We start from the raw sequence: 13,925 nt of genomic DNA on the forward strand, positions 1-13,925 counted from the left end.
TACCACTCTCTAATTCCTTATGGCTACAAAGGGGATATTCACTCGGCCCCACAATGGGTGCCAAAATGTTTCGGGTATGGGGTTGAGGTCTTTTACTCAAAGCACTTCAAGTTGTCGTGAAGATCGGATGGACTATCTAATGATCCTCCTTCATCCAAGTTACGTTGTTTGCTCTCCCCACCCTTGTTATCTAATGGTATTGTCAGAGGCACTTCGACGCTCAAGTCAGTAATATGATCGATCAGTCAACACAAGTAATGCATATTATGTGCATGATCATTTAAAGTCATACCTAGGATCTTTACTATGGTAGTTGGGATGGATTTTTACCTTTTGTCGACCTAATGATAGTCCAATCACACTCTAATCTGCATTAAGAGCTTAATGAGTCATTACCGTTGATAATGTAACTATGTTGTGTCCGATCAGTCACTCTATTCAGCCATACTTGGCGGTGTAGAGGAACTCGACTTTGAAGAAGAACGACCTTGCGAACGACCATGGTAGTTGGTCTAGATGAACGACTTGGATGAACACAGTTTGGACGAACGTTTTGAGTGAACGACCTGGTGAACAACCAGGTGGAGAATCAAAGTGGTCGCTTGAATGGATGGTACGGTGGTGTCATCATATAAAGGGTTGAGGTCCCATGTACCCCACCAAGTCTTTTTTCTTTCTCTCCATCTTCTATGCGTCTCTTCTTGATGAACTACACTCGCTCTTTGTGCTTTAGAGAATAGTTGAATGTTATAAGACCCACCCAACTCCTTAAGGTATTCGGCCTCGTCTATAATGAGCATAGCCATGCAGTGTCTAACACAAGTGCATATTGTTCAAGCTCATAACATTTGGTCAGGGCAACTGCTTGAGTCGTTTGAAATACCTCAACATCTATCCCGAAGAAACCCCCTCAAGCGTCTACTTGTCTAAGGATCTGATGGCTCATCATCCCACTATTAACACTTCGTCGTACTTATTTTCTCGTTTATAGGTCCATCCCTCCAAACATAGCTAGATTCGTCTACTCTCATCAAACCCAAATAATCTAACTTCTGATATTCGTATTTTTGGATCTTACAAAAAAGATACAAAAGGTGTGTTGAACTTTAAGCTAATAGACTAGGAATAGACAATTTGATGAAGTAGTTGACCATCTAGTAATTAGTAATAATTGTATATATTTACTTACTTACGCATGCTATTTGTAATTCCAATTAACTTATAATAAGTTTGAATTTTTTTATTATTTTAAATATACGAAGAATAGAATAAAACAAAGTTTAAAAATTAAATAAAAAAAACATGGAGGTGCATGAAAGAAATGGAAAATACCAAAAGAAAATTTGGTCTTCTCAATCTCCAAAGAACATTCAGGGCTTAACAATACTTTTATATAACTGAGTTATATACATATACACACACACACACACATATATATATATATATATATATATATATATATATATATATATATATATATAAACTAAATTTGAGTTATTAAAATAAGTTTTTTAGCACTAAATTATTAGATTAAAACCATACTTTATTAAATTTAAGAGATTAAAATGAAATTTTTTTAATTTGGGCTCAAATTATAAACGTAAAGAAATCAACATTTATATTTAAAAAAAAAAATACATTCATAATGTTTCGCTTATCGAATTCTCTAGTATCGATTTTAATAATTTATGTAATATTAAAATCAACTAATTCTTTATATCGATGGTTCAGAATAAATACAATATTAAAATAAAATGCCATACTTCTATATAAAATTATATCTTAATAACCGATTGTCACAGAAGTAGTTCAAGGTACGGGGTAATGGAGACGTGGCTAATGATAAGAAGCATAGATTGTCCAATAATAATTATTGCATGAAGCACAAAGTTAAAATTAAAATATTAGTTCTGATTTTTGTATTACTTGAAATTATAAGTTTTAAGTTCTAAGCTGTGAATTTAATATAAAAAAGTACTTATTTTAACGTCCGAGTAATTGTACTCTTAACTCCTATTGCTATGAATACAATAAGCCAAGAAAAATGTAATTAAAACTCAATGGACCGATTCAAGTCCAAATCCATTCGCCATCAGTAGCATGATCAATTTCTTTGCAGGAAACCCGAAAATATTTCCTTCATTGCAACATAAAAGTATTCACAAAATAGATTGTAACAAGAAAAATTAAGGTATAAGGCATTCACATTCCTTCAACTATAGCTGACGAAAATTGCGCAGGACTTTATCATAGATGACACTACGTAGCAGAAAGAAGAATCTTTTTGTGTTGGTTTCTAACTAACTATAACATTTCAAGCATCTGCACCTCAACAAGGATTCCAGCAAACACGACCTATAATATTGCAACTTTTAAGGTGGAAACAACCCAAGCTGTTATGCCACTTTTAAAGCTTCCAGTGGCATCAAAAACCAAGACGACGCAAAAGAGCCTTAGCTCAAGTGACAACAAGTTTTGCCTCCACTTTAGCCTTAGTCTCAGGTATCCTTTGCTACCGAGGAAAAATATAAAGGACCAAGAGCACAAAAATGGAGAAAAAAAGATAACACTGAAAACATAATCCAATCATCATTTTATCAGAGATAGAGGTTAATTCTAACCTCTAGCTAACAATACATCCAAATTACTGGAATGAGCATCAGATGAAGAACCCACCAATTTAGTTCTTCTAACGGTTGTTCTGTTGCTGTGAACACTATCTTCTAGCCTATATGGCTGCTCATGATTACCTACCTGATGTAAATGAAGCAAAGCTATCATGCTAATTGCAACCAAAGCAGCATTTCCGACTATTCCGCCCATATGATCCAATCCAAGAGATCTCTTCACAAAATTGAAGCTTGAGACAAAAATGTTCACAAGAATATTAGATCTCTTCGCTTTCACGGTGGCAAAATTCTCAGCGGAACAGTTTGGTTGTCCATAAAGAAGAATATCAGGAGCGACTATACAGCCTGTATCATGCACATCTCCAATAAAAGCAAGAGCTTCTTCAATGACTTTATATTTTTTACCACGGTGTTCTGTGAGCCTCATTGCAAGAACAATTCTGCTCTGTTCTAAGCGTGCAATTGCAGCATCTCTCTCAACACGCTGCTGGGTTTGAATAGTCTACATATAGAATGAAGTTCCAAATTAGAGATTCCCATAAAATATCATGCAACATAAGACCCAAACAGAAATGGTACTAAAAAAGGTAAGGTTGTAATTAATTGATTAATAAAACTTCTGAAGTTCCTTCAAAAACTAGCGGAAAGACAATGCCTATTGCATGTTTGTATATTGGTGGTTCACTTTTATTTGTTGTTGAAGGCCCCTGTCAACTATTGGAGATCCATATTGACTAAAACTAACACCAAATTATAATAGATAAATAGAGAACGAACCTTACTTTACAAATTAGTTTTATAGGATTGAGTTAAGCATAGATTCACTTACTAAGATGCCCATTAACTTTCTTTTCTTAAAAGGATTAGAAAATTAATCGGTTTGGCCTGGTATTGTAGTAAAATAGGTCTAGCATAAAACACTCCCAACATACAAGCATGACAAGCGTTGAACCACTTTAGTAATGAACCCTAATTAAGTATCAAACAAGACGACATGGAACCCTTAGTTACTGAGCAGAATTTAATGCATGAAATGAACCAACATTATACGAACATGCAATAGGCATTAGGTGTTTGAAAGAGTATCCATTCGAGCTTTAATCTCCAAAGTCTTCTGAGCAAAAATGTGTTCATAGATTAGAGTTCAAAGATACTACTATTGAGCCACGTCAAATTCATGTGTCCCCTCTTTTTTTTTACTTCTTGTTTCTTATTCTTAGGTTATTTGTAGTGTTTGTTTTTGTGACATTCATGAATATTGTTTGTTTGCGTGATCTTGAATTAAAATCCACAGCAAACCGATTGGAAAAGATGTTAAAATTCGGAAGGATATTTCCTAACACTTGGATAGGAAAAATATAATGTCCATAGAAGGACAACAAAAGGGGAAAAATATAGAGAAATAACGGTGTAGAAGAAACATAGGTAGCGAGAAGTTACAGAAAGGAGTTAAAATCCACAACAAACCTAATTAAAAGGATTTTCAAAATTCGTTCTTTGTATTTCATAACACTTGGATAGGAGAAACATAATATCCATAAAAGGAGAACAAAAGGGGCTAATTATAGAGAAATAATGGAGTGAAAGAAACACAGGCAGTAAGCAGTAACAGAAAAAGGGACTGAAATTGCGAAGTGGCAAATAATGGATGAAAGCAAATCGTCAAGATTGAGGAACCATAACAATAGATTTAACATATGACACAATCACCAAAATGTAGTACAACGTCTACATAACAGAATGAAACCATAACTTTAGTTCGCTTCCTTAAAAAAAACTAGTGATTTCCGGTTAACTTCAAAAATGATTTCCAATAAATAGAACATAGAAGTTTCAGAACACTTGGAAGGGATAAACATCCGTAAAAAATATATTTGCGACCATAAAAACAACGAAGTCCATAAACAATTGCATTAAGGGCAAAAGTTTTATTGTTTTTCACTTTTCAATAATTGAATGGAACCTTAATAATAAAATATGGTTCTTAACATGCTTCTTGCTTTTTACCCTCAAGTCACACCTAAGAGTCATATCCATTTGTCCTAATGTCCAACTCAAACCAAACTGTCTCAATACAACAATACATAAACAACATTTTCCAAATCAAAACTGTTGCAATTTAAAGAAAAGCCTTTATTTTTTAAAAGGATACAACATAGCAAACTAATTCGCAATACCATGAATGGTATTTAACCAAAGATCACTGATGCAAGTATCTCTTCAAGATTTAAAAGATGAAAAACCCCAATTCAAGCCCACACTTATCTTGTCACTATCACAACCACTAAAGTATTCAGTTCCCTTAACATCAAGCTTGCAAATAGAGGAAACCATGGCTTAAGGCGGAGCTTTGCTCCTCCAAAATGGTTTCTCGAAACCAAAATCTGAATTAGCACACCAAAAAGTAAATAAATTAATAATCACACATAGTCTAGTGTGCATCTGTGCATTTTTTGTATAGACTAGGTATGTTCCAAGAAAAACAATCATGTTCGAAGAGGATAAAACAACTATAGTTAGTAAAATTCTCCGAGTATTTCGAGCAACTGCATATCCGAGACTCATCAAGTTAAAAAAACCTCAAGCCTGTTTTAACATAGTACTCTGTGGTACTCATTGCCTGTGGCTTTGAGTTTTCATTGTGTAATAGCATCTTAAGTTAGGGCAAATTTCGTGCTCAATTTAGAATTTTCATTATTAATGAATTCTTCAGATTTAAGAAAAAAAAAACCACCCTCAGTCGGTAACAACGCCAAGTCATGAGCAAAAATACGCGGCAAGCAAATGACAACAACCCAGAAACGAATTAGCATCAAATTTTTCAAGCCGTAACAGCAGAGAAATGATAACAAAACGAAACAAAACAAAGTGAAATAAATAAATAAATAAATAAGAGAAAGATAAAAAGGAAGAAAAGCTCACATGAAAGAACTCGAGCTGGTCTTCAAGATTCTCGAGTGCGGTCCGAATAGCGTTGAGACTCTTGGCTTCACGAACGGCGGAGTCGTCGTCGTCGGCGGAGTCCTTAACGAAGACGAAACCCGAGGTGTCAGCAGCGGGGTTAGCGGTGGAATTGGGAAGGGGCGAAGAGTTTTTGAGGGTTTTGAGGGAAGTGAGAAAGTGGGATCTGGAAACCAAGTGAATTGCGTCGCTAAGCTTGTCGTGAAGGTCCCAAATTCTTTCGAGAATGGCTTCGATTTCTTCCATCTGCATATCCCATTTCATTTTCTTTCGAATTCAAGGAGATGGAGGAGAGAAGACACAAGCAACACGGACAGTGGCACCTAACAATGACCAATTTGAACTGCCAAAGCACACTGATATCATTACCACCGTTTCTCTGTGCCTCCACTCTTACGGAAGGAATTTTATTTTATGGCCCCACGTAGCTTATGAGGCTGGCATGGTTGTTACTCTTTCTCAAAAAAGATTTAAATAAGATCTCCTTTGGTTCAAACTGAAATACGTACTAGAAGCTAAGAAATTTATTTTTAGCAATTACTTTTTGAATTTTCTTTCTCCAAATATTATTTCTTAAATATTTTACCACAGTAAACTCAAACCAAATCTATATTAAAGAAAAAATAAATGAACACTATTTAAAGGCAGAATTGTTTATCAAGAGCTGAATTTTCGCTTTTTATTCAATAAACAAATTGTAGCTGTTTTTTTTCTTTAAATTTCTTATTAATTAATACAATAAAAATAAATAAGAAAAACAAACACTTTTATATCTTTTTTCGCTTTTTAAATAACAAATTAATTAATAAAATGGAAAATTTTAATATAAAATTATTATTACTTTTAATATAGATTTGCATTATTAATGATGATGATATGTGGTATAAAAAAATATAGAGAAACGAATCATATTACATTATAATTATTTATGATAATAAAATTAAGATAAAAAGTTTCAAAATATTTAAAATTGTATTAGAAAAAATAAAATTCTTATAAATTTAAAGTAATAGTTTGAAACATTATTAATTACAGTTTAACTATTAATCACTTAATTAAAAATGAAATTATATTAATATAAATTTTTATTATTGCGGTAAAACAAAGAATATATTTGAGAAAATTTAGTTTTAAATATTGAAAATATATTATACTTAGAAATTAATTGTGTTTATAATTAGGTTTAATCATTCTTACAGTTTTTATTTATGTTGAGTTTTTTTAAATATGTCTCTTTTTTTTTTCTCAATTTGATCCTTAAAAGTGAAAATTTGAAGCAATCGGCTCTCTGCTGTTAAATTGGGTTAACGGATTAACTTTAAGGCGACATATTATTGTGAGCTGAAATAATTTAATGACGTGATAATATGCAGAACCTCTTAGGTAGAAAATGTTTAATAAAAGAATTAAACAAAATGTTTCACAAATATGAAATCAATGAGGAATTTCCACGTGATAGTCCCCTTTGCCACCCAAAGTTACGGCTTCTGCAAATTGGGGAATGGCTTCCTGCTTTTGCCGTCACGCGAAGTGAACATGGAGGTAGGTGCTTGTTGCGGCGCTGCCTGAGATTCTTTCCCGTGGTGGCACAATTTGAGGGTTTTACCTTCTTATTTATTTTAGGGTTCACGGTCTCGGGAGGTTCCTGGTTTGATTGCGACAGATGACATTGCTCACGAAGATGGTAGAGGAAGATGGTCGCGCTTTTGTGATTTGGGTATTTTTTTTTCTCTACAAGGAATCACGATGAAGACAAAGGGGATTCTCCTAATGATGGCTCGCAAAGACTTGGTTATGCGATAGGGTTTTCTGGGTGTGTGTTTGTTGGTCGTAGTAATAGATGTTTCGTGCTAGGGTTTCTGCGATTTGGGTGGCAACGTGAGGAAGTTTCTGCAATTAGGGATTCGAGAGTATCATACATGGTGGAAGATTCAACATAAATTGGGGGGTTTCTATTGTTGTTTTCTACAGGTTTAATGGAGGTGACTGACGAAGGAGTAGCTCACAAAGAAGATGATTACGACGCGATGATGGGCTATGTTTTTGGGTGGCGCCATGGACGCAATGTGTGAAGGAATGTGTGGAGGAGACTTCGTGATTCTGCTTTGCTTTTCTGGGTTTTTGGTTGCTTCTGGTTTGGTTCTTTTGCAGGTTGGAAAAGATGATGGCCATGGGAGATGGTTGGCGACGCAGTGGTTGTTGTTCGCTACAATTATAGGTTTTGACTTGCAGGTTTTAGGTTTTTGGTTTTACCCCACAAAGACGAAGGACGATCTTCTATGTTGTGCAAACTGGGTTGGTGAGGGAGAAGATCACGACGCGATTTTGGGGTTTCCTAGGCAGTGGAAATGGAGGCGTGGTTGCTTGCTAGACAACAGAGAGGCTTGCCTAGAGGTGGCGTATGGTTGTTAACGGATTGGCAAGCGTACCAAATCGTATCAAGTAATAATAAATGGTAAGTCCAAGTATCGTTTTCCCAAGAGACTCGAAAGGCCTTATCGTTCGTGTGAATTAAGATCGTAAGACTTGAGAATAAAAATTAATTAATTGGATGTNNGAANANAANATNAACATGCAAAAGAGATTGATTCAATTGACGAGAAGAAAACGATGGATGAATGGAGTTGTTGGGGGTTTACAATTTCATCTTATCCGCTCTCTCTTATTTACTCCTCTTGAATTATTAGCTTGATTAATTAATTGCCATGCAACTTTCTTAGCCTACCCTAGCAATTAATAAAGCATTATAGAGCAAAAGTGAAAAACAATTGATCGTCCTACCCCTATCCCTACGTGGTATTGCTTAATCAAGGAATTACTCACCAGTTCATGACATTATTGTACGTCCTCGTATCAATAAAGACAAACAACAACTATCGAATGAGTTAAACGATAAAAGCATTAAGCACAGATGAGAACCCAACAATTAACAATCAAAGCATATGGAAACCATATAAATAAACAAGAGTTTCAATAAAAGAGAGTATCAAAATATTACATTGTTTCCCCCAACAACANNAGGGTTTAGTTCACCATTGNCATGGTGAANNTAGATGAAAAATGGATGAAGAATGGAAAAGCAAACCCTAGATAAGATGAAAAGGAGCCTAAGCATCCAAGAGATCCTCTCTAGAGAGTGAAATTAGGTCTGGCCGCCCCCTTCTGTCAAAAGAATGCATCTAAACTCGCAATAGGGCTATTTATAGGTGAGGAGCGCAACAGAAAACAGGCCCAAGCCCAGCAGACAACCGCCCGATGGAACAAGTATGGCGCCCGGCGGTAGGGGTCTACCGCTCGGCGGTTTGCCTCTAACCGTAAATCCGCCCAGCGCCCACGCCAGGTGCCTACTCCTCGCCCTAGACCGCCCGGCGGTGGAATTTGCCGCCGGGCGGTGTGTCGACTCTTCAATTCTTCAATTTTCTTCTCTTTTCTTGTGTCTACGACCTTTATCTTCAACTCCATTCTTCACTTTCTCAGAAATGCTACAAAACAATGCAAAACAAGCATAATATCGCTAAAAATAGCTTTTGACTCTCTACAGACTCATTTATTGAGTTTTGCTTGATTCTAAACTCATTCTAAGTAGTAAAGGGAGTAATTTGGTCTAAAATGACATATGAAAATAACTGTTTTTCAACCTTCATCAATGGTAGGGTTATGTTTTGATTTCAAATTTGAGAAACCCTTTTTTTTTTAATCTTAATTAAACATTTTCCACTCTACATATGTTGCATCATTAAATTATTCCAGCTCACACTTACAAGTCACCTGAAAGTTAACCTCGTTAACCCAATTTAACGACAGGAAGTCAATTGCTCCAAATTTTCACTTTTAGGGACCCAATTGAGAAAAAAAATTAGAAAGGAACTTATTTGAAAAAACCCAATAAAAATAGGGACTACGAGAATAATTAAACCTTATAATTAATAAACATTTAATCATCACAAAAGAGTATTTCAATTGTTCTTCATGGTGCTTGCTTTTAGAAGGAATAATCTTTCCCTATAACCACAAACTTTTGGTCCCAACTGTGAAGACAAAGATGTTGTTGTTATACATTTGATTTAAAAATTCTCCGTATAGATCCAAATATACAACATTATAATTTAATTACATATAACTGATTTAACACTTTTGTAACAATAATCGAATATCATTCATCCTAAAACTAAAACAATGCCAAACCCTAATCCCCAATTTATTAAGATAATAAAAAAAAAACGAAATACATAACCCTTCTTCTTACCACATGATTCACAATTGCTATTAGTATTCTTCAACAAATTTTAGTTTCGCATACAAAATGGCCTTTAATTACAATTTCGATTCGTATGAATAAAAAAGACCTTTGACGACCATTAGGTAAAACCACAAACACCCACAATTGTCAATAGTAACAACCATGTATACAATAGAAAAGATACTTGTAAACAATTCCAACATCAACCTAAAATGTTATTTGACTCGTAAAACACAATCAAATTTTTAATTACTATTAATCAATTGACAAGACTAGCATTAGAAAATATAATCACCCAAAAGATCTGACTATTTTCTCAAACACTTAATTGCACATAAATAATCATGATAGTCATACATAAAGCCTTATATCAACACTTATTTGTGAAGTACACAGGAAAACACTAGAACTGAGGGTGAATAGTGTTTTCAAAATATTATCACAAAGCTGCATCTATTGGTTTGTAATAATAGTATACATATGTGAACTATGCTTAGACACTATGTATGCACGATCAACAAATATAAATTCTTTTAGATGATGACATAAAAGACTTAACTATAATTTAAAAGATAAAAACATTAAGGCACAATATTTATACTAATTCACTCAAACTTGAGCTACATTCAGTTCTCTCTTAAGAACTCTTAAGAGATTACATTAATATTTTCAAGATTACAACGATTTTAACCCACTACTGGCATTGAGTATAACCCACTCTTGGTTGAGTATATCTAGTCATTCCTAGCATCCGAGTATAACCCACTCCTAATTGAGTATTCTAGCCACTCCTGGTATCCAAGTATAACCCACTCCTGGTTGAGGATTCTAGCCACTCCTGGCACCCCTAGACAACACGTCTAGCCTGAGTTTAGCCTCTCTTGGATCTATCCCCAAAAAATTGTCGAACGAGTTTAGCCTCTTCAGGATCTATACCTATACAACTTTCTAAACCGAGTTTACCCACTCCTGGTTGTAAGTATTTTAGTTTTCTCTGGAACATACAACAAATCCATTAATGGATTTTGTATAAAGTATAGATGTTTAACTATCATATAGAGGATTACAACAATATGAATCCATCTGTGACCTCATGAGATTTCTACTCTAAAGTTGAAGAGTGTTAGGTGATATAAGCTCATAAAGTGTTTTTCTCTCTCTTTCTTTTCTTTTATCTTGTGCTCTTTTTCTTTTTCTTCCTTTAATCTTGGAAGTATCACATACTATAAGCTTGAAGATAAGATGAGGAACTTGGTTGGAGGATAAGATTACGAGCTTGGAAGTATCTTGGAACTTTGTATTAGCATTTGGACAATTTGCATAGCTTCTCATACAAAGCCTTAGGTTTTCATTTGACTTGAGTGAGTGCTTAGACGTTATAGGTCAAGTAGGCATATTTTTTCCTAAAAGGATATTTTGTTTAATGCTTATTGTTAAACTTTAAAACTTTAGGTTGCTAGACGGTTTAGCCTCTCTAAATGATCTTGACTTAATAATCTCCCTCTTTTTTATGTTTAACAAATATTCATGCGAAATGAAATATACTTTAAGATGATTTTGAATTCATCTTGGGTTGTTTAACCTTAAAAATAATGAAATAACTATTTTTGCATATTTTCCATGAATTATCAAGTACACTAGACAGTTAGATGATTAGATAAATCTTATTTCTTCTCTCCTTTCCCCTTGATTCTAATAGTATATTTTTATCACAACATTTAGGCATTTAATGATACTAAGGCATTTATAACAATCAGTTAAATATGTTATGAATGATTTATGACTTTAATAAGTCATTATCATTAGATTGGATGAATGCACCTAAATTACTAAGGACAAATATCTAAGGCTTAAAGATATGTATAATCATCAAGATAAATCAATAAAGTTCATAAATGAATAACTAGAGTAATGAGCCAATCAAGTTAATGACTAAATGAGTAACTAAATGACCAATATGTAGTTTAGAGTTCAAGATTATTTATCTTTTAGCATACTTTCTTCTTATTTTCTCTCCCTTATTTGATGAGCATAAAAAAGGTGGAAACTAAAACATTCACAACTCAAAGGATGGTGGTGGTGGTTGGTCTATTTTGGATGAATTTGGGCAAGTGCAATGTTGATGGTGGTTAAGAGAGTTTAAAGATTGGTTTGTTCTTCTTGTCTATTTTCTAGAAACATTGTAGCCATTCTTGCTTCTTGTTGTGCATTGTTTTCAACAATCAATTGACGAACATGGGAAATGATATCTAGAGGAGTTTGAGTAGTGGGTGGAGAAGGAATGAAGGTGTTCGTAGATATAGTAGCTAACAATTGTGGTTTAGAGGTAAAGACTATTGATTGATGTAGAGGTGGGGAGTAGATCAACATGGCAATTCCCTTTCTTCTTCATAGGGTTCATCACAGATAACAAAAGGTGTGCGAGACTGAGTAAATGCATCATTGACAAGTTCATTTTCTAGAGATTGAATGACGACTTCTTTAGGTGATGAGATGATGATTGATGTAGGATTGAAGGGTATCTTTGTTAGCTCTTTTAACTGAGCTTTCACAAATAGTACTTCACTGATAACATGAAGCTCTAAGTACCACTTGGAATCCTCTTTTGTTGTCGTGTATAGATCAATCATCACCTTGGACGATATAGAAAGTTGTGTGACAACTTGACTTAGAGCATTTTCAGGTGATTGAGTATGATGAATGACAAGCATTGTGGGCATTATTGGTAGATTCGGGAATTCTTCCAGGATGCGTAAACCATGTGCATTATGGTTTACTAGGAAAGTGGCGTTAGAATAATCAAAATGATGAATTTTGCATGGCTCTGTTATGCACTAGCTAGGTGGGGTGATACCATTACTGAACTCTTCAACAAAACAGTTGCTAGACGATGCATATTTTTTTGAGATTTGTCTATATGGGAAAAGCTCGATTGTTGCCAGTACAAATAAAAATCAGATTCAGTGTAGAAGACATCATCATACGACATTTTCTTAGGATTGGTTAAACTAGGTCTAATAGGTGTTGATTGTGTACCTTTGATGGTTTTAACCTTTTTCATCTTTAGTGGCCACTTGTTAATAGATGTTAAACGAGGTGCATTTATATCTGGCAGCATGAATACTTGCTTAATTCATTTGAATGATGCTTTATTTTGATTCAGTAGCATGAAGGACATTTTTTTGAGACTTTTGGAGATAGATCCAATTCAGGATGATCAATAGGTACGAGAGACACTTTAGACAATGGACCAAAGTAACCAACATCTCTTTCTCAATAGATTCCAATGGATTATGAACTTTAGGCATCCTCCTGAGATCGTTTGAGAGCTATTTGGAAGCTCTTCAACATCTTTATCCATTTGTGTGAATGGTGGAGATGAGGTGGTAGGTTTACGTTTGTTGGCTTTTGGTTTAGTGAGTGAATGTGTGACTATTGTGGTTCCTGTGGGTAGTTGATGAAGGTTGAAAAACAGTGATTTTCATATGTCAATTTGGACCAAATTACACCCTTTACTACTCGGAATGAGCTTAGAATCAAGCAAAACTCAATAAATGAGTCTAGAGAGAGTCAAAAGTTGTTTTTAGCAATTTTATGCTTATTTTGCATTGTTTTGTAGCTAATTTGAGAAAAGTAAGAATGGAGTTGAAGGTACAGGTCATTGACTCAAGAAAAGAGCATAAAAATGAAGTTTTGAAGAGTCAACGTACCGCCTAGCGGCACACTTAAACCGCCGGGCGGTCCAGGACGAGGAGTAGACAGGGCATTTGACACTGAGGGAAACCGCCGGGCGGTAGCAATTGCCGCCGGGCGGTGGCGGCATGTTATGGGAAACCACCGGGCGACACACTTAAACCGCCCGGCGGTGACTCGCTGGACTTGGGCCTGATTTTGAAGCGCTCCTCACATCTTTATACCCCTACTACGAATTCAGAGTCATTCCTTTGACAGGGGAGAACGGTCAGACCTAATTTTGCTCTCTGGAGAGGATCTCTTGGATGCTTAGGCTCCTTTTCATCTTTTCTAGGGTTTGCTCTTCCATTCTTCTTCCATTTTTCATCTAGTTTCACCATGTCTATGGTGAACTAAACCCT

At 34.9% G+C, this 13,925-nt stretch overlaps 1 protein-coding gene across 1 annotated transcript; it reads right to left on the reverse strand.

Moving 5' to 3' along the window:
• Window positions 1–2,121: 2,121 nt before the first annotated feature.
• On the reverse strand, window positions 2,122–6,050 carry LOC106763948 (plastid division protein PDV1). Its single transcript, XM_014648130.2, has 2 exons — window positions 5,553–6,050; window positions 2,122–3,132 (listed from the first exon to the last, which is right to left on the reverse strand). The coding sequence occupies exons 1-2, from the start codon at window positions 5,853–5,855 to the stop codon at window positions 2,617–2,619; spliced, it is 819 nt and encodes a 272-aa protein (XP_014503616.1). The 5' UTR covers window positions 5,856–6,050; the 3' UTR covers window positions 2,122–2,616.
• Window positions 6,051–13,925: the final 7,875 nt, after the last annotated feature.

This window comes from Vigna radiata, chromosome 6, assembly GCF_000741045.1.
Source record: "Vigna radiata var. radiata cultivar VC1973A chromosome 6, Vradiata_ver6, whole genome shotgun sequence".
NCBI classification, from domain to species: Eukaryota; Viridiplantae; Streptophyta; class Magnoliopsida; order Fabales; family Fabaceae; genus Vigna; species Vigna radiata.

What these genes read in the sequence shown, in the direction of transcription:
- LOC106763948 (XM_014648130.2), bottom strand. Translation starts at nt 5,855, where the DNA reads ATGAAATGGGATATGCAGATGGAAGAAATCGAAGCCATTCTCGAAAGA. An exon ending in ACCAGCTCGAGTTCTTTCAT is followed by an intron (nt 3,133 to 5,552) that starts GTGAGCTTTTCT and finishes TTCTATATGTAG; the next exon opens with ACTATTCAAACCCAGCAGCG.